At 41.3% G+C, this 25,040-nt stretch overlaps 1 protein-coding gene across 10 annotated transcripts in view; it reads left to right on the top strand.

Moving 5' to 3' along the window:
• Window positions 1-22,423, top strand: part of MREG (melanoregulin) — a 50,561-nt gene extending 28,138 nt beyond the window's left edge. For all 10 annotated transcript variants that reach the window (XM_072121379.1, XM_072121378.1, XM_072121385.1 and 7 more), the window contains 3 exons: window positions 6,383-6,473; window positions 19,456-19,619; window positions 19,703-22,423. In XM_072121379.1, the coding sequence (XP_071977480.1) occupies window positions 6,383-6,473; window positions 19,456-19,619; window positions 19,703-19,804 (357 nt within the window). In that variant the 3' untranslated portion in view covers window positions 19,805-22,423. The remainder of the gene's footprint in view (window positions 1-6,382; window positions 6,474-19,455; window positions 19,620-19,702) is intronic.
• The last annotated feature ends 2,617 nt before the right edge of the window (window positions 22,424-25,040 follow it).

Below are 25,040 nucleotides of genomic sequence, written 5' to 3'. Positions count from 1 at the left end.
AAATCCAGATTGGCCATGCAGTATGTGTGTACTGAGATGTGACTATGGATGATTTAATATTTGAACTTAATGAGGAATTCAATAAAGATTCCTGGATTTTAGCACTAATCTACTGGTGCCGGATCCATCTTTCTTCATTACCATACATATACAGTTCTGTATCTTTTCCCATGTAATTTCTTGTGACTAGCAACAAATATTGGCTGCAATTCTGTGGATATGGTACAGTTGTTTTTAGCCTTTGAAAACCTGAAAAACATGATGGAGGTAGTAAATTACAATGACATATCATAAATAACATAAATTTGCCACAAAATAGACAGAATAAACTGTGTGGGAAAAAACACATCAATTGTGACATGGCTAAACTTGTTATACAGCTAAATAAATCACTGAAACACAAGATGAATGTGTCTTACAATGTTTTCCGGATTGTGTACAATTTTTCCAGGTTTCTTGCTATATGAGTATGTGAAGAAGAATACTTTTAGGAAGTAGATTCTGGCTAGAATCTAAAGGGTGATTCAAAAGTTCACCCTTTTATTTGCGAATATTGTGTGAAAGGGTCTATAATTTAAGTCCTGTCTAGAACATTGTCACCATCATGAAAACTGCCACATTGGCTCAAGGACAAGTTTATCCAATGGGAAGGAGGCCAATCGTTCAAATAAGACCAGCATTGTCCCAGAAAACAATTGCCATCAGATTGAATTAGAGGTGCAATATATCTTGTGGTTCAAAAGTTAATACAAATAGTTGAAACAACAACTGAAAATGTTCCTTGTGATGAACAGGTATTTAATGATTTGTCTATGGTGTTGAAGACCTTAGTCTCAGGTTCCATCAGTTTCTAGCTAGAAAACACTAATCTTTTCCTGCGCCAGATTTATCACTATGATGATGATTCCTGGTGCAATATAAGACTGTCAGTTCCTACTTTAGACTTACTTTTAGTTGATCTAAACTAAAGAATTTTGGGCGAACGGATGTTTTCCCTCAAGCCACCCCCCTTTCACGCGAGGCCACGCCCATCTCCGAAGGTGATGCCCTTTTATCAGGACAAGTTGGGAAATACCCCAAAAAAGTCTAAAAGCAAGTGGTGCAAGGCATTTTAGAAAGTGTTTTTATAAATCCCCACCATTGCGTCACATTTATCATTTTAAATCGCATTGTTTTATTTTTTGCAATTTTTTTTCATAATCTAATCACAAAGGTGTTTTAACTTCATTGTAGCAAATGTTACCAACGCAACAAATTTATGGATTGTTTGTGGGTGTACAACACCGTGTAATGGTGCATTTATATTTGCGACTGTTTATAATTTTGCGCAAAAAAAAAAATAGCAAGGTCACTCCACTCCTCTCCTGGCATATGTGCTACTACAATTATTTTATTTCTGTGATTATTTTGTGAGTATTTAAGAACTCCCAGATCCTACCAAGAGATTTGTTGAAGGGCGATTGCCACTTTCATAAATCTGAAGGCAGACATAGAACTATCACGAATAGCTGCCTAATAATAAATTTCCCCTATTGGCTCCAATCATTATGAACCAGCATGAGAATTTATGGAGAATTTTTCTGTGTTGATAAATTTTGAACCGAAAGAGATTTTGCAATCAATAGACTACAGCAATTGATTTTTGAGCCAAGTCATCTTTGATATGTTGCATTCCCATTGTAAAAACTTGCCCTTGATTCAAAATGACAACTCTCGGGATGACAGCCATGCCACCTCAACCATTACTGGGATACTCTGGTGTGCTAGGGACTCTTGACCTTACATTTTTCAAGTATTAGCTTTATGGTATAATTTACATTAAATGAGGAGTTTTCAAGAAGATCTGGTAAGTCTGGATGTTGGATCCACTTTAAACTGATATTTATGACCGATCTGTTGGACAGGACATAAATATTTTAGTAAACCTATGGCACGGGTGCCAGAGGTGGCACTCAGACCATTGCTCAAGACAGAGTTCACCAAATAGGACCAAACCCACCAAAACTTTCTGCAGTCCCAGTAAGAGATTCTGCTCTCAGCTCTATTTTAAAGTGACACTTCATTGTCTGTTTGGAACTGCAGTAAAAGTGAGGTGGTGCTAACAGAACTGCAATATCTGTGAAGCTCATCCTGCTGGACCCAACATTCTTCCTCTGCAGAGAAGCTAGCGAGAGAAGTCTGAATTTGTCCTCCTTCTATTAACTGTATTGGTTGCCTCAGGGGGCCAATACGATTGAAATATGTGGAAGAATGGGTAGCAATAAGTTACTGCTTCAAATGCCATGTTGGAATTTCATGGTAAATAAGTGGGTGTTGGTTGTAGTTTGCTCAAAAAGACACCAAGCTGCCACTGGCAGAAAAAAATTTGCCCATATCCGGACAAAAATGTGTGTCATAACATATTATGAAACATCACTTTTATTATTCACAAAGCTAAAAAATATGTGTAGTAGCGTTGCTACAAAGTGCTCTAGGGAATTAATACTAAAAGCACAGTAGGGTAGGCTCAATAAGTCAAGGAAGAGTATTCACTCACTACTGGTATGTCACATTGTCGCCAGAAGGCGATGTGTCCTTCTGGCGACAATGTGACATACCAGTAGTGAGTGAATACTCTTCCTTGACTTATTGAGCCTACCCTACTGTGCTTTTAGTATTAATTCCCTAGAGCACTTTGTAGCAACGCTACTACACATATTTTTTAGCTTTGTGAATAATAAAAGTGATGTTTTATAATATATTATGACACACATTTTTGTCCGGATATGGTCACATTTTTTTTCTGCCAGTGGCAGCTTGGTGTCTTTTTGAGCAATAAACCCCCTTGGTCCATTCTTTGTAATAAAAATTGGTTGTAGTTTGGGCACTTAGTCTCCAAAAGGTTCGCCATCACTGTTATAGAACATTTTAGATAAAGAAAATAATAGAGAGGAAACACCCACCAGAGGCCCTCAGGTTCATTAGCATACTTTTAAAAGTGGATGTTAGAGGGCACAAGGTCATGAATAACAAATACAAGAAAATTACCAAAGTTACGGTGCCTGGGTCAATGACAGTGCCCCTTGTTTATCATGCTTGATTTTGATGGTAGATTTCCTTTTTAAGAATATTCTTAAAGAACTAGGTTTAAAGCTTTTAAGCTTTTCTTCTACAAATCAATAGCTCTAGGGATGTAGAACAACTTTGCCTGTTAATTTTGTTACCTATATCTATCAGTTTCTTTTCTATATTTCTGTTTTATCACATTGCTGAAGTAGCTCCTACCCCTGTCTATGCTGACAAGCCCAGTGAATCCATCTGACAAACAAATCTGTCTCCGAAGAGGGGAGGGACTGCTGCTTCCTGCTTCAAGAACTCTTTCTGTGTATGTAGCAGAGCTGAGTGTGTTTAGGACTTTGGGTACAGATGTCAACTACACAGAAGGTACAAGATGTCACCTGATCCCTATCAGTTCCTCTGTCCCAGTCAGTGATTCTACAGAACTTTCTGTCTCTCTATCTAATGCTGCAGCCCTTCCCTCACCTTGTACTTGCACTATGTGCACTGCGCAGCGAAGCTGTTACCCCTTAGTACACAATACACTTCATGTAACTTTATTTATTCTACTTATTACATGTTCCATGCTCCTCAACGCGGCCCCCCCTAGTATTTGTTTCCTGCTTTGCAATGATATTATAAACAATTGTGGGCAAAATTTTAAATGCCTGTATATTTTAAAAGTATAAGATATCCTACTCTCTGATCAAATCAAACTAATGAAAAACAAGCTCAGGTGGAAAGTGCCTCGATTTTATATTTTCTTTTAGGATTCATATCAAACCTGACAGAAAAAAGGGATAAAAAAGATTTGGTTTCTACATTACATTAAATCCCTAAGAAATATAGAGCCCCATAGATGTCAGAGTTCTGTTATATGGCTTCCTATAACAACACCCTATGCCAACAAAGGACCTTAACCCCTTAAGGACCAGGCCTTTTTTCGGTTTTGCATCTTTATTTTACACTCCACACTTTCAAAAATCTATAACTTTTTTTTTTTATTTTGAGAGCTCTGTAATGGCTTGTTTTCTGCGTAACAAATTGCACTTCATAGTGACGGTATTTAATATTCTATGCCGTATACTGGGAAGCGGGCAAAAAATTCTGAATGTAGTGAAAATTATGAAAAAACACATTGTCATTTCTTGTGGACTTGGATTTTACGGCCTTCACTGAGCGCCCCAAAAGACAGGTCTACTTTATTCATTGGGTCAGTACAACCATGGGGATACCAAATTTGTATAGGTTTTATAATGTTTTCATACACACAAAAATTAAAACCTCCTGTACAAAAAAAATTCTGGCACTAATAGCTTTTTCATACTTTAATGTACAGAGCTGTGAGTGGTATCATTTTTTGCGACTTTTGACTTTAGTACTGTACGACCTTTTGATCACTTTTTTATTGAATTTTTTTGGATTTTTCAAAATGGCAAAAAAATGCCATTTGTGACTCTGGGCACTATTTTCCGTTACAGGGTTAAATGCAGTGAAAAACGTTATTATATTTTGATCGGCATTTTCAGACGCAGCGATACCTAATGTGTTAATGATTTTTACTGTTTATTTATAGGACTTCTAAGGAAAGGGGGGTTATTTTAATTTTTAATGTTTTTTTTTTTTTTACTTTTTTTTTATTTTTACTATTTTTCAGACTTCCTAGGGTACTTTAACCCTAGGTTGTCTGATTGATCCTACCATATACTTCCATACTACAGTAAGACAGTATATGGGGATTTTGCACACCATCTATTACAATGTGCAAATTGCACATTGTAATAGCCTAAAACATGATGGCCTCAGATCTTTGTGTGACCTGAGGCTGTCATGTCAACGGATCGCCGCTCCCCAATGACGTCATGGAGAGCGACGATCGGAGCCAAGATGGCGGCGTTAATGCCTCCAGCGGCGATCAAAGGTTTAACACCCGCAATCGGTGCTAGCGACGTGTGTTTGCTTCATTGTGAAGCAAGCACCCATTGAGTATGAAGAGGGCTTAGACCGTGAGCCCTCTTCATACTCCCCCATGAGCAACAAGAAGTAAGGGTACGTCTTATTGCGCTATGGGGTTAATAGTCCCTGTACCTTTTTCTCCCATACACATTTAAGGGGGACTTGGTGCTAATGTGCCTGCTACAGCAATTCAGTGTTAGTCCATCTTCCTATTAAATGTTACTTAGCAGCAGTCATGAAAGGTATTGTAGTTTAATGCATTCTTTCAGCAGGATTAACCTGTGATGCTAACAAAAGTCACGTATGATACAGTTTCTGTGACTCCTTTGTTTACAAAGATGCATGTTCTAACAATTGCTGTTCAAAAGTTTATTCTAGGTTCAACCATGTTTCTCACATTAAATAATCAGCTTGACATTACTGATTTATACTATGAGGGTTTGTGACTGTTCTTGGTCGATGATCCAACTTTCTGAGCTGGTGGAATTAGTTTTATTCATAATCTGTGTTTGTGCAGCTAGGATTATTATTAAGGCTTTTACACGTGAAATGTTCTACGCAGTTATGTAAAAGGGGGCTTATTTGTACAACAATTTGGAAATCTCATACATGGGTCATACAAAAGAAACAAGTAATTCTGATGTAGGGAAATTGGAGCCCGTCCGGATTTAAATGTTATGATGTATGGACTTGTATACGAATCCTAGGTTTCTAGGGCCAGCGTTGATGTTGGGCTAGACTATTTTAAAGGGATTGTGGCATTTGTCACTTTAATATGACCCCAAGTAGACTACTACATGTATACTGCACATGGCACAGCTCGGTTCAGTTGAATTTTACCATACCAGCTGATTCTCATGATCATCGGGGTTGATGGAACCTATCCAGTGTCGGACTGGCCCACCAGAGCATCAGAGAATCCTCTGGTGGGCTCCTGGTTTTAACACTTTAAATTGGGCCCCAGAGATCTTCATTTGTAAGTGAATGGAATAATAATTTGATATTATGATCTATTTTGTATAAGATCATTCCAATATTATAAATTGTTGGTGATACATCCTACATGATATGATTTATTTTTTTAATGGTATCTTATGGTTGAAGGGTGAGTCCTCAAGATCACCACCTCTGGTAGGCCTAACATATGCCAGTCTGACATGAACACATTTTCATAGGTTTTATATTAAAATTCTGGTGAAATCATAAATAAATAACACTGTTAAAGCAACACAGAAAATCTAGTATTGGCTTCAGGAGTCATGATTTCCAGTTGCATATACTGGTTGGTATGATTCTGGTAAGGCTGTGGTACATTTGTCAGCTGTGTGTGTCATCCTCTGACAGCTAACAAGAAATAAATGTTCTGTTTTACCTTCTGGTTTCCTTATAGGAATGGCAAAAACTCAACTATGAAATTTACACCTTAAGGCAAGCAAGAAGAGAAGTAAGAACAAGGTGGAAGCGAATTCTGGAAGACTTGGGTAAGTTAAAAAAAAAAAAAAAAAAAATCCCCTTACGGGATTTTAATGGGTTTTTTTTTCTTCTCATTCTTTATTGGGTGCAAAAGAAAGTCAACAAAATGATATGGACACAACTTAATGACAGCGTAGCTTTGCGGTAGAGAGCCCATATACATCAGACTCCAAAATATGAGTTAGTCGTGGAAGACTTACAAATCCGCAGAGACGTTATCTATAAAAGTATAACTTACAATATATGCTTCTGCGCAACAGTTTTATGCTTACAAAGCAAATGAAACGGGTAAGACTTGGTAAACAGTGTGGGGAGGAAAGTCGGAGGGGAAAATGGGGAGGAGGGCTAAGGAATGTCTTAATCCACTAGTGTGCAGTACTCAGGTGAGCGGATAAACTCCATCCATGGCCCCAAGTCAAGGCAGATCGGTTGACCTCTGCTGACAATTCTTCCAACCTTTGTAGTGATAAGATTTCTGCAAACCATGAGGACACCATTGTGGTACAGGTGGATTTCCAAAGCCTCAGAATCGGTGACCTCACTGCTATCAGTAGAAACACCATCAATGAACGTTTTGCCTTTGGTATAGCTACAGGGAGCATAGACAAAAGCAAGTGGGCATGGTCATTATCTAGTTGTCGACCTGTCAATTTTCTGATCAGGTTGATACCCTTCCTGCTCTGCCACTTGTTGTCATAGTATCATAGTATATAAGGCTGGAAAAAGTCGCAAGTCCATCAAGTTCAACCTTTAGGAATTAAATAAATATTTTATCCCCATAGCCCGTGATATTATTTCTCTCCAGAAAGGCATCCAGGCCTCGCTTGAACATGTACATCGAGTCCGCCATAACAACCTCCTGCGGCAGAGCGTTCCATAATCTCACTGCTCTTACAGTAAAGAACCTTTGTCTATGGTGATGGTAGAACTGCCTCTCCTCTAGGCGTAGAGGATGCCCCCTTGTCCTGGTCACAGGACTAGGTATAAAAAGATCTTTGGAGAGCTCCTTGTACTGTCCATTCAGGTATTTGTACATTGTAATGAGGTCTCTCCTCAGTGGTATTTTTTTCTAAACTGAATAATCCCAAATTTTGTAATGTCATTGTATTCTAATCCCCCCAATTCCCCTAATAATCTTGGTTGCTCTCCTCTGCACCTGTTCCAGCTCTACTGTATTCCATGTGTGGTCTGACCAGGGATTTGTATAAGGGCAAAACTATGTTTTTATCATGAGAATCTATTCCTCTCTTGATACATCCCATAATTTTATTTCCTTTAGCAGCAGCCGCCTAGCTCTGGTCACTAAAATTAAGTTTACCATCCACCAATGCCCCCAAGTCCTTTTCAGCTCCAGTTTTACCAAGTAATTGACTGTTTAGAACATAATTATACTTTTTGTTTCCATGGCCCAAGTGCATAACTTTACATTTATCTACATTAAACCTCATCAACCATTTCTCTGCCCATTCATCAAGCTTCCACAAATCCATCTGTGATGTTAAACTCTCAACCTCAGTATTTATTACTTTACACAGCTTAGTATCATCTGCAAATATTGAAACTTGACTGTGTAAACCCACTACAAGGTCATTAGTGGCCCCAATACTGACCCCTGTGGCACTCCACTGGTAACAATAACCCAATCTGAGAATGCACCACTAATGATGACCCTCTGTTTTCTATCACTAAGCCAATTATTTACCCAAATGCATAGATTTTCCCCTAGTCCCAGCAGTCTCATTTTATATACCAACCTTTTATGCGGCACGGTGTCAAATGCCTTTGAAAAGTCCAGATATACAACATCCACAGCGTCCCCCAGATCCAGTCTGGAACTTACTTCCTCATAGAAAGCAATCAGATTAGTATGACAGTACCGATCTCTCATAAACCCATGCTGATGCTGGGTTATGAGGTTATGTACAGTGAGATACTCCAGTATAGGATCTCTAACAAACAGAAGTCAGAGGTCTGTAGTTTCCAGGATTGCTTTTTGACCCTTTTTTGCATATTGGTACCACATTTGCTATGCGCCAGTCCTGTGGAACATAATCAGTCCTCAGTGAATCTTCAAATATTAAAAATAACGGTCTGTCTATCACGGTACATAGTTCATACAGAACCTGGGGGTGTATGGCATCTTGCCCTGGTGATTTATCCATCTTAGTGGTTGTAAGGCAGTGCTGTTCCTCTTCCTGGGTTAAACTGTTGACATTCCAAAGAGAATTTACATTGTTCCTCATCGTGTCTTCCACCAGGAGATTTTCCTGGGTAAAGATAGTTGAGAAGGCGACATTCAGTAGATTGGCCCTTTCCTCATCTCCTTCCTCCGTGAACCCCATGTTATTCCAAAGAGGGCCCACACTCTCCGTTTTTAGTTTCTTATCATTTATATACTTGAAAAATAATTGAAATTGAAAAATATTTTTGCTCTCCCTGGCAATATTTCTCTCATTCTCTATTTTTGCAGCCTTTATCTGCTTTTTCAGGATTTATTTTTCTCGCTATAATCCTGTAATGCCTCATAGCTACCTTCAAGTTTGAGCACCTTAAACGCCTTATCTTTCTCGCTTATTGCTTTCCTTACAAGACAGGAATGAACTTTACCTGGGGTTCAGTACCTTCTAGATAATGTTTTGTAATGCGTTTCTTCCGCTCTTCAAGAAAACCGACATCTTTTGGCAGAGTTCATCGACTTTTGACCAGTCATCTGGGGTAAATGTTTTTGTCAAGTTCTTTCTCCTAGGATCTCGCAAAAGGGGGAATTGGCTCCTCCCATCTAAGAAAATGCTGTAGATCACTGAAATTGAATGAGGAATTGTGTTGGGGGATATACATAGTAACTCGAAGGGCCTAAGCTCTCCATGTAGATTGAGGCAACTCCTATTGGTGTTATAGAAGTTTTTCAGCTAAGTGTATTTCCAGGATGCTTGTGAGCTGTATAGGGCTGAGGTAACGGCTGTGTTAAGTGGGATGAGTGAGGAACCCTGTAGGTGTTTTCTGAATACGAGAGGGGGGCAAAAATTCCAGGCTAGCAGCCTGGAGGGAAGTCCGGGTTATCTGTGATAGGAACCATAAGGTCATCTGGGTCAAAAAACGCTTGTGTGCATAGCTGTTTTAGTGTGTTCAAGAACTGAGAGGTGACATATGGAAGGTTACGCTATGTGTAAGACCAGGGAAACCTTTTCAACAAGGCAGGGATTAGGGTATCATCCAGCGGTACCCTTAGTTTATATTTGCTATTATGAAACCAGTCCAGGATTATGGCGTATGAAGCAGCAAGAAAGTATCCTTTACAGTAAGGAAGGCCTAGCCCACCTTGCAGCTTCCTGCATATTAATGTAGCCTTAGCTATTTTAGAGGGAGACCACAATAATCTGTTAATGATCCCCGTTAGTTTCCAGAAGAGCAAGCGGGATTGTCTGAAAGAGAGTAGTCTTGGTAGTATAGTCATTTTGATACAGTTAATGCTGCCCACCCATGAGAAGAGCTTGGATGCCCAGTTTGTCAAGTCTCTCTGAAGATACTGTAGTAGATTGTCATAGATCAGGGATATGTGGATGAGAGCAGGGATTTGAATCCCCAGATGAGTAATGGCCTTTGTTTGCCAGGAGAATGGTTATCTAAAGCGGAGGTTATGGATCACGCAATCTAAGAGGCCCAGTCCCATTGCTACATTAGTTTTGTGATTACTAAAGTATCCAAAGGTTTCAAGAACCTCCATCAGCAGGGGGAGGGAGGTTTCCGCATTTGTGAGGTATATCAGAACATCATCTGCAGAACCAGAGCATTTATGTTCCTTGTTGCCCACTCTATCCCTCTTGATATCCGAATGGGAATGTATTGCATGGAGGAGATGCACGATAACTAGGACATATTGGAGGGGGGGCAAAGGGCAGCCCTTTCTGGTTCCATTGTTAATATAGAAAGGAGGGGAGAAGGAGATGTTTATCCTGATTTTAGGGCCCAGCCCTATCTGCAGTAGGGTCCCCACCTGGAAGGCCCAATCAACTCGATCAAATGCCTTTTTAGCATCAAGAATACAAGCTTGGGAATTATTGCAGACTTGACTTGGTGTATTAAAGAGAAGGATTTCAGCGTGTTATCTCTAGCTTCATTGATAGGAATGAATCCCACCTGGTCCAGGTGGATCAGGTCTCTCAGGATGCCAGTAAAGATATGGAAGATGGCACTCCATCCAATTTTGAAAATAAATGTTTTCATTCTTGTACCAATCCACTTTAAAGGAAACCTACCACTTCTGATGGTAGGTATGAGATGTAAACACCGGGCACCAGCTCAGGGTGAGGCGTGCGCGCGCGCGCCTCCATACGAAGTGCCGGAGGCGTCACGCGCGCACGGCCACGCGCAGCGCCGAAGCTACCTCGGGGCTGTAAATCAAAATGTGTTTAAACCGCGATATAGCGGTTTAAAACACTCGCTAAGGTAAGCTCCGGCACCAGCTCACCCTGAGCTGGTGCCCGGTGTTTACATGTCATACCTACCATCAGAAGTGGAAGGTTTCCTTTAATACATATACGTGACGTTTCGGTCAAAAAGCCTTCCTCAGATGCGGATTGTACTGTATAGCGATGCTAAGCCTGGAAGATAGAAGCGGTATCCGCCGCTTCAGATCCTTCCGCCATCTTCCATTTCCTTACTTGCATACGGGGTTGGGACCCTATTTTGGCACCATCAAATACTGAAACAGGAGTGCAGTGGAATTTCTACAAGTATCTCAGGATGCGAGTGACTCGACAGGGTATTAGTTTGGCATAAATTTTAGTGTCTGTGTTAATGAGGGAGATGAGCTGAAAACTAGAGCACAGCTGATCCTTTCCCACCTATTGGTATCCTATTTTATGCTTTTATCCGAATAAAAAATGCATGTTTTTCATTAAGGAGTGTCATTTTTGATACTTATATTGATTCGGTATAGCGACCCCATCAGAGCCCCAAATACCCAATTTTTTCTGTTTACCAGCCCCTACTTAGGAGACTGGTTATATTGGAGCCTCGGAGCAGCTTAATGCCAATCACCAACTTCAAGCATAGGATATTACCTGTACCACCCTTTAATGAGAGTTATATGCGATTACCTATTGTTAAGAAGGTGAGCAGCAAAGGAAGATGTATTTAGCCTCCACATCTAACTTTGTGTCTAGAACAGTACATGTGCAGATTGGTGTATGAAAATAGAAACCTCCTTAGATTTACCCGACGGGTTCAGGGAGTGGAAATGCGTAGGGTAATATCTGCCTTCTGATGGTCTGTCATGAAATAAGTTTCCTGAACTCATAGAATTTGGACGCTCTGATTGTAATAGGGGTACAACATCTGGTGTTTTTCAGGCAAGTTCCAGCCTTTTGCGTTATAGGAGGCTACAAAGTGACTTGCTACCATTCTTCAGTAATTAGGGGAATATTAATGGAGCGTGGCCTATTACTGCTCATGGAGCTAAATTGCAAGATAGCCACTGTGGAGACACTAAGATGCACGAAGTGAGTTATTAAAGGGCAAGAAAAAGATATAAGGACCAACGTTTCATGCATCATGTTGATTCAAATAAAAGGATACTACACAGAAAGTTATTTTGGAGGTAAAACCCCAAGCGTGAACTGTCCATTGAAGGACGTTCATGGTATCTCTGTTGTTGGGGCGAGGCAATTCTGATCTCAGAGTCCCTTCAGTCCCCTTTGGGGTAGGTCATCTGCGTGGTGGAACGGGATTATCAGATGACAAGTCCCAGACTGGAAGAGTCATGTGTGGAAGGTTTGGGGCTTATAGGAAAGAGGATAGGTCCTTGACCGTTTCCAGAATGTGCATGGAGCGCAAGGGGAAGCCCCATCAAGTTCCTGTCTTGAAGTACTTGAAGGAGAGGATGTAGGATAGCTCTCTGTCGAAGTGTACGTCTGGATAATTCCGGGCAAAAGGTAATCCTCGCCCCATCGAAGTCCAGGTATTATTTTTGCTTGGCTTTTTGCATTATCTGTTATTTCAGAAAGTAAAAGTGGATCCTACATATAACATTGCAAGGTCTAGTCAGGTCTGAGCTTCCAGAAGCATGTTGAAGATGCCCGTGGGACCAGGTCTCGGGGGTGTGTCACCCGTATTCTTATATTATTCCAGATGACCCTCAATATTCCAGAATTGCACAGACTGGGTCTCTGCCTTGTCTTGAATTTCATAAATCGCTGCAGAGACCTCCAGTTTTAAAGCTTATAGGTTTTCGACTATCTTGTAAGGAGTCAACCTCCACTTGGAATTTATGTAGATCTTGGTGCCAAGCTCCCTTGAGATTCACTGCTAACGTGTCCATGTCTCCCTTAGAAAAATTAAAGCCAAAAGTTAAGGGTGGCCTTGAAGCATGAGAACAGCGACCTCAGCTGGAGGTAGGTTAGGCTGGACAATATTGCCTGCAGCCATAACCGATGTATCAGAGGGAGCAGTGATGGTATGGTCCATGTCATTTGTATGGACCAGGGGTGGGAGATCCTTCTCTGCCTTCATAGAGACCTTTACAGGAGAGGGTGAGCTCTCTTGGAGAGGTGCAAAGTAGTTGAATATTGGCGTTTCAAGTGGCGATCTGTCTCTGTTGTGTAGACGCCCCTTCTAGTGCTTAATTTTCCCATTTAGGACATAATTTGAGTCCCTTTGTCAGGCTCCAGGGATAGTGGACCCACTGGAGCACCATGGATGATGATGTAAGCCGATACCTTAATCTTAGTGGCACCCGGTTTTCAACCAGAGCCCGCTGCAAAGCGGGTTGGACTTTCTGCGGTGTGGTACCACCAGGTCGTTCCACAGGTGCGACTTTGTCTGCGCTGGCAGCCAAGGTGAGGTACATAGATGTTAGGCAGAATCGTAGTCGGGGACAGGTAGTAGGTCAGAACGGGCAGCACAGGATCAGAGTTGGGACGTAGCAACAGGTCAAGGCAGGCGGAACAGGATCAAAGTCAAACACTGAACAAGGGTCACAACGGGAAATCAACAAACCAGTACCAGACAAGGGTATATACTTTTTCAATAGCATAGAGCACGAAGATCCGGCAGGGAATGCTGGGAGAGGCCTGCCTTTAGCCATAGCCAGGAATGGCCAGCACCATCAGCGGTGCGCTGGCACTATAAATCTTTGCAAACCAGCGTGCACCCTTGGAGTCAGGGACACGCACAAAGCAGAATAAGCGGGAACAGGAATGGGGATAGGTAAATGTCACAAACGCCACGCTGGCCAGGAGAGAGAGGCACACAACATGCTTTCCTCTGACACTGAGTCAGCAAGTGGGGATGATGTCCCCTTTTTAGCTATAATCATCCTCCTGCTCATCTTCCAGTGACCTGGAAGGGCCCTCGAGAAGGCGTCATAGGGTTCCTGTGCCTGGGGCTTCTGCTGTTGAAGTGCCTGGGGCTTCCACTGACCCCACATTGGTAGCCCCAGATAACTATACTCCTCAATTCCCCGACTTTGTGGGCCAACCTCAAATTAAATTTCACACAGCAGGGCTCAGAGCTGTTGACTTTTAAATTTTTTTTTTTTTTTGATGAGGAGCTGTTTAATTGTAGTCCAGACCAATCTATACGCTGCACAGCATATTGCCCAAAACCCCTCTTTATTTTATGCACAAGTCACTGGAGCAGAGATGAAGTATTGGGGCATAATACTGTTTATGGGGATTGTAAAGAAGTCCGCAATCATTGACTACTGGAGCACAGACATTCTGTACCACACCCTGATGTTCATGGCAATGAGCAGGATGCGCTTTGAAGCCATCCATCAGTTTATGCAATACACCGACAACACCCAGTGCCCACCCAGAGGTGACCCCAGTTATGATAGTTTATTTAAGGTCAGACCCATATTAGATCATTTTAGTGCCAAGTTTGCCCAGGCATATACCCCCACCAAACATGTGAGCATAGATGAGACCAGGGGCGGACTGGGAATTTAAAGTGGCCCCATTCTGTGGGCGGGGTCAAAACAAGTAGGCATGGCCATGTGATGTGGGTGGAGTTACAAACTGTTTTTATAGATGGTCTAAATAAACATGTACAGCACAAAGAAAGAAATTCATACTACCTTCCTTATACAGGAATAAAGCTTCTTTTTTTAAGAGAACACAACTTAATACTACACTACCTTTTCCGATAAACAACTACTTTCCGATGTAACTACTATAATACTGCCCCCTATGTACAAGAATATAACTACTATAATACTGCCCTCTATGTACAAGAATATAAATACTATAATACTGCCCTCTATGTACAAGAATATAAATACTATAATACTGCCCCCTATGTACAGGAATATAACTACTATAATACTGCCTCCTATGTACAGGAATATAACTACTATAATACTGCCCCCTATGTACAAGAATATATCTGCTATAATACTGCTCCCTCTGTACAAGAATATAACTACTCTAATACTGCCCCCTATGTACAAGAATATAACTACTATAATAGTAGCATACACACCAGCCATACGGTCCCATGTAGCATACACACTAGCCATACGGTCCCACGTAGCATATACACCAGCCATACATTCCCAGGTAGCATACACACCAGCCATACATTCCCAGGTAGCATACACACCAGCCATACATTCCCAGGTAGCATACACACCAGCCATACATTCCCACGTGGCATACACACCAGCCATACATTCCCACGTGGCATACACACCAGCCATACATTCCCACGTGGCATACACACCAGCCATACATTCCCACGTGGCATACACACCAGCCATACATTCCCACGTGGCATACACACCAGCCATACATTCCCACGTGGCATACACACCAGCCATACATTCCCACGTGGCATACACACCAGCCATACATTCCCACGTGGCATACACACCAGCCATACATTCCCACGTGGCATACACACCAGCCATACATTCCCACGTGGCATACACACCAGCCATACATTCCCACGTGGCATACACACCAGCCACACGGTCCCACGTAGCGATCGTCGGGGGGGGGGGGGCGATCGTGTGGGGGGGGGCGATCGTGGGGGGAGGCGATCGTGGGGGGGGGGGGCGATCGCGGGGGGGGGTGCGGTGGTCTCTGTGAGCTGACTGCTCACAGCAGTGCTCAGGCCTCCAAATCTAGCAGGGAGAGATGCCGGGGGGGACGTCATGAGGCGGGTCACGTGATGACACTGGCATCAGACAGCAGAAGCACAGCAGGGGGAAGTCCCTGCAGCGCTGCGCCCAGCCTCCCATTCCTGTGGTCCTCAGCGTGGAGTCCATCCTTACCAAGGTGAGTTAATGTTTTGGTTTTTTTCTCCGGCCCCACAGATGTCAGACCGGCCCCAAACGAGTCGGCCCACCGGGATTTCTCCCGGTGGGTCTTATGGCCAGTCCGCCCCTGGATGAGACCCTGGTACAATTTAAAGGGAGACTTCAATTCTGACAGTAGCTGCCCAATAAGAAGGCAAGGTATGGCGTGAAGATGTATTAGCTGTGTGAAAGTACATGAGGCTATACCTACAAGTTCAGGGTATATGAAGGGAAGGACTTCACTGTAGTGCCCCCAGAATGCTTCCCCTTCCTGGGTGTTACAGGGAAGATAAATTGCAATACAATTTTAACTCTGCAGTACTCACTTTGTATTACATTTGAGCCAGCATTTTAGTGGTTAAAATGCTCATACAACCCAACATACATTCTTTAAGGGGTGTCCTTTCTAAAATGGGGTCACTACTTGGGGGTTTCTATTGTACTGGTACCTCAGGGGCACCCCCAACACCAATCTAGTGAAAACAGAGCTCTAACACCTACATTTTGCTCCTTTCCTCCTGAGCCCTGTCGTGTCTCCATCCTGCAGATTATTACCGTCAAGCGGGGTAACCCACAGAAGTTGCTACTAAAACTTGAAACCTTCTCACCTCTTTAAACAAAAAAATGGAAACGTAAAACAAATTATGAAAATAAAAAGATCAATGACAAAAGGTTTCTACATAATGTTCATTCCTCATGATGCATCTGTTTTGTGAAATTCAGCAGTCCCTCTAGCAGCAAAACCTCCCCACAACTTGATGCTGCCACCCCCGTGTGTCACAGTCAGGATGGTGTTCTCAGATTTGCAAGCTCCGCCCCTTTTTCTTCCGAACAATGATCATTATGGCCAAGCCGTTCAATTTTAGTTTTATCAGACCACAGGACATGTCTCCAAAAATTAATTTCTTTGTTCCTGTGTGCATTTGCATACATTAATCAGTTTTCTTATGTTTCTTTTGGAGTAATGGCTTCTTCCTAGCAGAAGGGCCTTTCAGCCCATGTTTATACAGAAGAAGAAACTACTGGGGTGTGGAGTAGCCATACCGTGTAGCCTCGGCTCCGGTTACTCCATGCCCCAGTAGCCTCTTTAGAAAATTTACATACTGGGTGAATTAAAGTTTATTAAAGTTATCAGCCACAGAAGAATTAGCCCTAAAAAGGGCTCTAGAACTGTACCGGTCGATCCGGTGGGAGGTTTTCTTTAAAAATGTCTCTCTCATTTTATTCTGGATTTAGCCCTCAGGCTGCGTTCCCAGGTTGTTAATGTTAACTTGCTATGCACAGGTTGGAAACTGCAAATGAACTGCAGCAGAAACCCATGTTTTTTTGCAGAAGCCACATATGGGAAGAGACACCGGGAAATGCTGCAGTCCTACACATCTTTAGGTTTGAGGCATGTAAGAGGATATGAGGAATAAAAGATTCTACAGCCACAAGTCTCTTCTTTATTTTACAGCTCTACATATGGTACATACCCAAAAATTAATTCTTAGTACATCTGCAGCAGAATTTAGCTCCTCAGACCTATAGTATAAAGGAATTATTATTATTATTATTCACTCCAGCCCTATATTTCACTGACATGTACTTTCAGTCAAGAGACACTTGTAGCTTGTGATCTTTTGTCACATTAAAATCTACCATCAAAATCAAGCGTGGATAAACCAGGGACACTCACTCATAGATCCAGGCAGCGTTTGCACCATTTATATAGCGCTATTTACAAGATATATTTAAGCTGAATAAATTCAGATCCTGATTTTGGATCCAGTATTAAGTAAGGCTATATTCACACTGCCGTTGCCCACCCGTACCGTAGCGGGCAACGGCAGTGCACGGGAAGAGGAGGAGGAGGTGAGTGCAGCTCACCCCCGCCCCTCTCCATAGGAATTAATGGCGCACGGTGCCGTATTACAGGAAAAGATAGGTCACGGTAGGGCGCCGTGCGCCCATTGACGTCTATGGAGGACGTATATCGGCCGTATATACGTCCTCCATACGTCAGTGTGAATGTAGCCTAAGAATGATACAGTGTGGATACAGAATGTGTGGAATGATACAGTGGGTTTGGGGTAGGCTTATTACTACCCTCATAAGTGGGTTTTGTTAATAAACTCCATTCTGGGTAAATTGACATTAGGACCATTTCCTTCTAGTTGTAGACTTCTGCACTATTGTTTTAACCCATGATGAACAGCTCCTAAGGATAAGTAGGAGTTGAAGACAGTATATAGTGATAAGTCATTGAGGAATCATTTCTATATACAAAACTGCTCTCCTTACACATAGAAAATATAGCAAAAAACACAAGGTGCAGCAAAGAATGGAACAGTCTAAAGAGTGATCTTGAGTGTCATAGTAAATAAGGTTAGAAAAAGACATCTTTCTATTAGGTCAAATTATTATATTATACCATGTTGATCCAGAAGTGTGTCCGCTTCCTCTCCGCCTCTGACCCAGTTGCCAAGGCAGATGGATGGGCCTTGTCCTGTGACAGTCCGGCTGGGTGGAAACTGTAATCTCTCACACCTTGTTGTCTTCTGCAATAGGCACAACATTGTCTATAGCATTAGCATTAGTGGTGCTTACATTTAATCTATATTCATTTGCATCAGTCCATGTCACTGTAAAGTGTCAGAAACTACCGCTATATTCCACAAAATACATCAATTTTTGCTCCTAAAGAGGCACTGGATCCTATTCTCAGGTGATGTCTTATTTTGCCATGAAAAAAAATCTGATTGTTATGCTGATTTTTTTTTTTTTTTTTTTTTTTTTTTTTTTCAGCAATAAATGTAGAGTCACAAGACTTCTTCTGATGAAATTCAATTTCCATATACAACAATCTATAGTACATTTACAGGGAACCTGACCTGACTTAAGACAGGTTACAGAAGCCCATCACACCTGCATTACAAATCTGTCTTTCTGCTTTCTTTAAGCATTTTCATTACAATGTAATTGTGTGTTCTAGCTTACCTGGCTTCTTGACAGCACCCTTTGTGTAGTACCAGCAGTTGCCTTTAGTTTGAATTTATTTAAGAAAACAACATGTGACTTGGTTGTGCTCCTCACTCCTCGGCTCTCAGCCCCGACCTTTGTGCTGTACAGGAGCACAAAAGTGGGGGCTGAGAGCTGCAGCACAGACAAGGCTCATGTTTCTTTTTTTAAATAAATGCAAACCAAAGCCCAAGCTCTGGGACTACACAGAGGATGCTGTCCGGGTGCAAGGTAAGTTAAACACACACAATCGTATTGTAATGTAAATGCATAGAGAAATCAAACTCTGACTTTCATGCTGAATTTCTTGTTACTACATTTCATTAGAATCATCGGCCCAATATCTCATGTTTAGCAGTTCCACTCTACTTCAATGACCCCTTCTTGTCCAGGAAGCTGCTCGTATCGCATTTGCAGTGCAATAGTTAGTGATTTTATAATGAATTCTTCACTGAAGTCACAACCCTTGCAGGATCTAAATGAGCTACTAATGTTATGTATTGTATCGGGGGAGATGTAGCAATGACTGCCGCTAGTTCTTATTTTCAGGGGAGGCCTTCTAAGCCTTCTAAACTATGCCATGATGCCAGGAGTAGGAAAATGACTGGCTATTGCATTGGTTTTATGAAAGTTTGTTAAATATTACATAAGATTTTATACATTGACATCGACCATTTGTTTGTTCTTTCCAGGATTCCAAAAAGAGGCTGAGTCCCTCTTGTCTGTTACAAAGCAAAGTACTATCAGTAGCCCTAAAAACATGAAGAAGGCAATGGAGCTTCTTCTGCGACTTGCCGATGATACAACCATCTTCCCAGCAGGATGGGATCTGCCAGAGAGATACCTCTATATTATGGTAAAAATCCTACTTCTCTATCAGGGGTGAACTTTGGGGCGAGGAGCACTTTCTCATACTGTACATTCTGTTTCTTCACATAGGACCGACTGATCTGTCTTGATGCAGTAGAAGATTTTTTTAACATCGCGCACGAGAGATATCCTAAAACACACGAGGAAACCGGATCTAAAATGATGAAGTGATGCTTCTTTTGCATGTCCTTCTAGCAGAGCTCAGAGCAAGACAAAGCCTTTCTGAGTCCTGGTTGTGGGATCCTACTTTGTTTTTGGTTTCAAGTACTGATCTGAATCAAAGTAATCTCACAGTCTGCACCTTGCAAAGAAATGGGTCTCTCTGTACAAAGGACGCAAAATCCTTTACCTTCAATCCTGGATTCTATGTCTGTTTAGCAGATTTGATGTCACGACTAGTTACCTACTGGAAGTACTTTCTGGTCCCACTGCTGCACTGCTGACAGACTTGTCACTTACCTCTACCAAGCTTCCAATAACAAGAACTGATTCTTCATCATTGTTGCAAGACTAGAAACATGGCCAAATATAAATGTGACCCTTGATCTTCTGGTTGTACTTCCTGGCGGCAGAGACTACATACATACAGTAATAATATTTACTCCATTATATCTTAGAGACAGAATTTTAGGCCAAAGGCCAACCTCTATTTTATATCGGTGCTTAAAGGGGTTCTCCTAAATATCTCAGTTGCATTTCCAGAAATTGTTCAGATTTTTGTCTTGACTACGTGGCAAGTGCCTCTAATTTCCTTTCTACTTCCACCGTTCTACTTTCCATTGGTGCAGTCATAGATTGTATCCAATTCTGTGTCTGAATGTATGGAATATCATCAATGATGTCCCACACAAGGGACCTGAGCATGCACAGCTTGATGTGCCAGCGCTATGCACTGTTGGCAGTATCCTCTGTGCTGCTGTGACATTTAGAGGGAGTGGAGGTTTGCATTCAACAGTGCAATTGTTAAAAGAAAAGACCAAAATACATTAAAAGGCAAGCATTTAGGTTAATTTCAATGTAGACTTTATCTGTTTTATAGAGCAATTGTGAAATTTTCAGGTTCATGCCCTTTTTTAAAGGGCAGTTATTTTGGAAGTCTTCAGGTGGAAGGTGAAAGAAAGCCGGGGCACATCAAGGTAAAATCCAAAAACTTGTCTTTATTGAAGATTCATCTAAAAATAGCACATGGCAAGTGTGCCTGCTCAGTGTAGGTATAACACACCTATGTGTTTCAGCTTAGCATAAAGCCTTAATCATGGTGACTAATGACTAAGGCTTTGTGGTAAGCTGAAAAGCCTAGGTGTGTGAGCAGGCACACTTGCCATGTGCTATTTTTAAATGAATCTTCAATAAAGACAAGTTTTTGGATTTTACCTTGATGTGCCCCGGCTTTCTTTCACCTTGTTTATGGATTGCATCGCACGCCAGATGCCGAGGAGCACTTGCGTAAAGGACTCCACCTAAAGATAAGCCTGGGAATGTGAGAGTTTTTCTTTTCCTTCTTACCGCAAACTTTAATAGGTGGTTCATAGAAAATTAAATAAAACCAGCAATCCCTGTAATGTTGACTGCAATAGGTGCAACACGTGCAATATCAGAATGTCAGCTGATCTGCAGTAACCTTGTCTGACCACTAAACGGAGAACAGTGATGTCTGCTTCAATTCTCAATGTATTAATTTAGAAAAGACAATCTGTGAGGGGCTCCAGGGTCATTTCCCGTCAATCTGCTATTATATTTTCTAAAAATTGCTCATATAAAGAAAACCCCTTTAACCACTTATGTTACATAATAGGGAGGAGGGTATTAAACCTGATATATACATGGATATACATTGCATGACTATCATTCAATGGTTGACGATGGCTCAGCTATTTTAGCTATTTGTTGTATAAATTGAATATCCAATGGAAATCTGAATTTACTTTTTAAGTGGTTTACTTTTAAATATGAACAAGCTGCAGAGATTAATGACTACCTTTAAAGGAAACCTGTCACCAAAACCCCTTTTCAGCCTCTCATATGCCTCACAGACAACTAATGGCATATCCCCAAATAGTTTTTATCAAAATTCTGTCATTTGTGGATCAAATAATAATTTTTATTAAACTTTACCTGGCTCCCTGCCAGTTGTGTCCACTGAGTCTCCTCCCCCTCCTGTGTAAAATGTTCCTTTTCCTTCACTTTGTAAAAAAAAAAGGAGGAAGGAGGAAGTTTTTTTCACAAAGTGAAGGAAAGGGAACATTTTACACAGGAGCTGGAGGGACTTGCCTCTATGAGTAACACGCCCACGAGACACGGCTAGCAGGGAGTAAAGTTTAATAAAAACTATCATTTGATCCACAAATGACAGAATGTTTATAAAAAAAAACTGTGTGTAGATATGCTATTAAATGTCTGTGGGTGCATAGGGAAGCTAAAAAAGGGTCTCTTGTGACAGGATCCTTTTAAGGTTAACAGCATCAAATCAGACCCAGCAAAGTCTTGATGTGTAGTCATATGCTGCAAACTTCTGTAAGTTTAAGGGTAAAAAAAACTGCTTCTTTCAAGAATTAGGCCCACAAAAGGCGTGTTTTACTGATTAGTGTTCTAATCCATATACTTAATACATAATATTGTACAGATTCCGCTTATTGTGCATTGCAGATATTTTATATTTCTTCTTATACTATTGTGTATGTAACAAAAAAAAGTCAGTAAACAAAAGTGTAACTATTATCATGCTGATGTTTCTTCGTTTCCTTTGATCAGCAAAAAGAGGTGCCAAATAAAAAGCTTGTGTTTACTAGACCCTTATTTTATGTTTTTCTCTTTTACTTCAAATACAAAATATTCAAATGTCCATAGTACCATAACACTGCACACCAATGATTTACAAAGGGAAAAGTGAATTTTCTGATATCTACCATTAGATGGCTTTGGTGTGTTATACAGATGTAGCACTGGTTATCATGACTGGCTTAAAGGGATCCTATCATCAGAAATACCATTTATACGTGACAACAAGTTCCAATAGCCTATATACCATGTTGATTTCAAATTGCCCTTGTTGGCATTCTTACTAGAATGAATTCTTTTAAAAAGTTAATTCCTATTACCTGGCTCCTTGCCAGTACTTTGGGAAGCTACAATGGACCAAGTCCACGTCTCCTCCTTCATGCCATCCCAGGTGGTGGGAGGTATGTCCTGGATCATCAACTCTGCAGAATTGAATACAGCTGCTGCGGGGAGAAATACCTACCGTCTGTTCATTATTTTCTTTTGTTAAGCAGAAACAAGGGGGAGTGGAGAGGGGCACAGTATGAAGCAGCCACAATATCGGAGGGAGCTGGGGGGAGCAATATGAGAGGCTCACAATGTTAGTGTGAGAAGGCAGAGGCACAATTTGAGGGGAGCCACACTATGGGGGGGGGGGGCAATGTAAAGACTGGACAATATCAGGTGGAGCTGGGTACAATATGAGGGGGTCACATTGTGAGAGGCACCCGGAAGAGGCATAATGTGAGGGGGAGTCCACAATGTAAAAGGGAAATGTCAGGGGGAGATTGGGGCACAAACTGGAGAGTAAAAGGGTGTGGGTGTGTAAAGGGTGGTGTTTAGGTTGGATTTTAAGGGCACACTACACACGACCTATCTTTTGTCCCCTTTTCACCTTCAGGAGTTATGTCGAACACATTCTACAGAAACCGTATAATGGAGTTCTGGAGTAACTTGTATTTGTTTTATGAGGTTCTGTTGCAATGAGTATTATAAGGTTTTGGATTAGCTGAGCTGTGTACTATCAGGTTCTGTAGCAGGTGAGGATTTTAATGATACAGGCCCGTATGTTGGCCAAATCCCACGGACTGCACAGAAGACGAATGAACAAAATCTGATACAAGGACTTCAAAACTATGGGACCAATGCTAGCTGCTGAAACCCTGTAATATGAGGGCTAATAGTTCTGGCGCTGCAGCCTTACAAGTATTTCACATCACTTTGTACTCAGATGAAATTTCATATTTTTAGGGAGAGTGTCCAGTGGTGAGAAATATAGGTTTATAATGACCTTATTCCAAAGATAATTTGGATATGTGGGATATCACTATACTGGGGACATGGTAGGGGTAGAATATACCATTTATAGAAGAAAGATAGGCCATGCTACCAATATACACCAGTGTTTAACCCCTTAACGGAAATTAGTGCCCAAATTTGAAAATGGCACTTTTTTACTGAACACTTTTTTGCAAAATATAAGAAATTCAATAAAAAGTGATCAAAAGTCCGTACAATCCTCAAAGTGGTAGCATTGAAAACACCATCAAAATTTGCAAAAAATTACACCACCTACAGCTCCGTACACCAAAGTATGAAAACGTTATTAGCGCCAGAAGACGGCAAAACGAAGAATTTTTATTTGTACAGGAGGTTTTAATTTTTGTACATGTATGAAAACATTATCAAAGCTATGCAAATTTTGTATCATGGTGATCATAGCGACCCCAAAGAATAAAGTAGACATGTCATTTGTGGCACACAGTGAAAGCTGTAAAATACTAGAAAATTGCGCACATGCATTTTTTCATTAGTTTTACTGCATTCAGAATTCTTTTCCCGCTCACCATGTCCACGGCAAGGAATATTAAATACCATCACTATGCTCTTTACAAAATACAAAAGTTATAGAGTTTTGAAGGTGGGGAGCAAAAAATGAAAGCGCAGAAACGAAAAAGGGCCTGGTAGTTAAGGGGTTAATGTAGATAGATATTTACGTCTGAAGCATGACGATCATGAGGAGGTTGACATTTTAATCATCGTGGTGTTGATACAGCATATCATATGATTTGCTTTTATGTGTGTATATGGGGAATTATGATTTATTAGGAGTTTATTGACCCTAAGGCTCGGTTAATAAAAACTAATATGTAAATAAATGAAATGAATTGGAGAATGTGATGTTTGATGTTTGGATTAGCATGTGGATCTCTTAATTACCAAAGCCTTGTATAGCACAGTATTATGGATAATGTTTGTTCTTTTTCTGGAATGTGGTAATATATTAGTAAATTGACGATTGACAGTACAATTGAAGCCACTCTGTATATCATGGACACATTTATTAAAGGGGTTGTCCGAGTTCTTGAAAAAAAGCTAAAAGTGGCCGGGACAGGGCTGCTTAAAAAAAATAAAGATGTACTTACCTTCCGGTGCCCTCCGGTATCCAGCGCTGCTGTCACTCCGGTCTGGGCGCCATGTAAACAAACAAACCGGACTCAGTTCCGGCCGGACCCGACAACCTTCCGGCCCCCGTACACAATGCTGTGTATAGGGACGGATAGGCGTGCCCGGCCACGGCCGGCCGGAAGCTGAATCCAGCGCTGGATACCGGAGGGCACCGGAAGGTAAGTACATCTTTATTTTTTTT

Source organism: Engystomops pustulosus, chromosome 8 (assembly GCF_040894005.1).
Source record: "Engystomops pustulosus chromosome 8, aEngPut4.maternal, whole genome shotgun sequence".
Classification (NCBI taxonomy): Eukaryota; Metazoa; Chordata; class Amphibia; order Anura; family Leptodactylidae; genus Engystomops; species Engystomops pustulosus.
The sequence above is the reverse complement of the archived record's forward strand: the minus strand, read 5'-3'. Positions and strand labels throughout refer to the sequence as shown.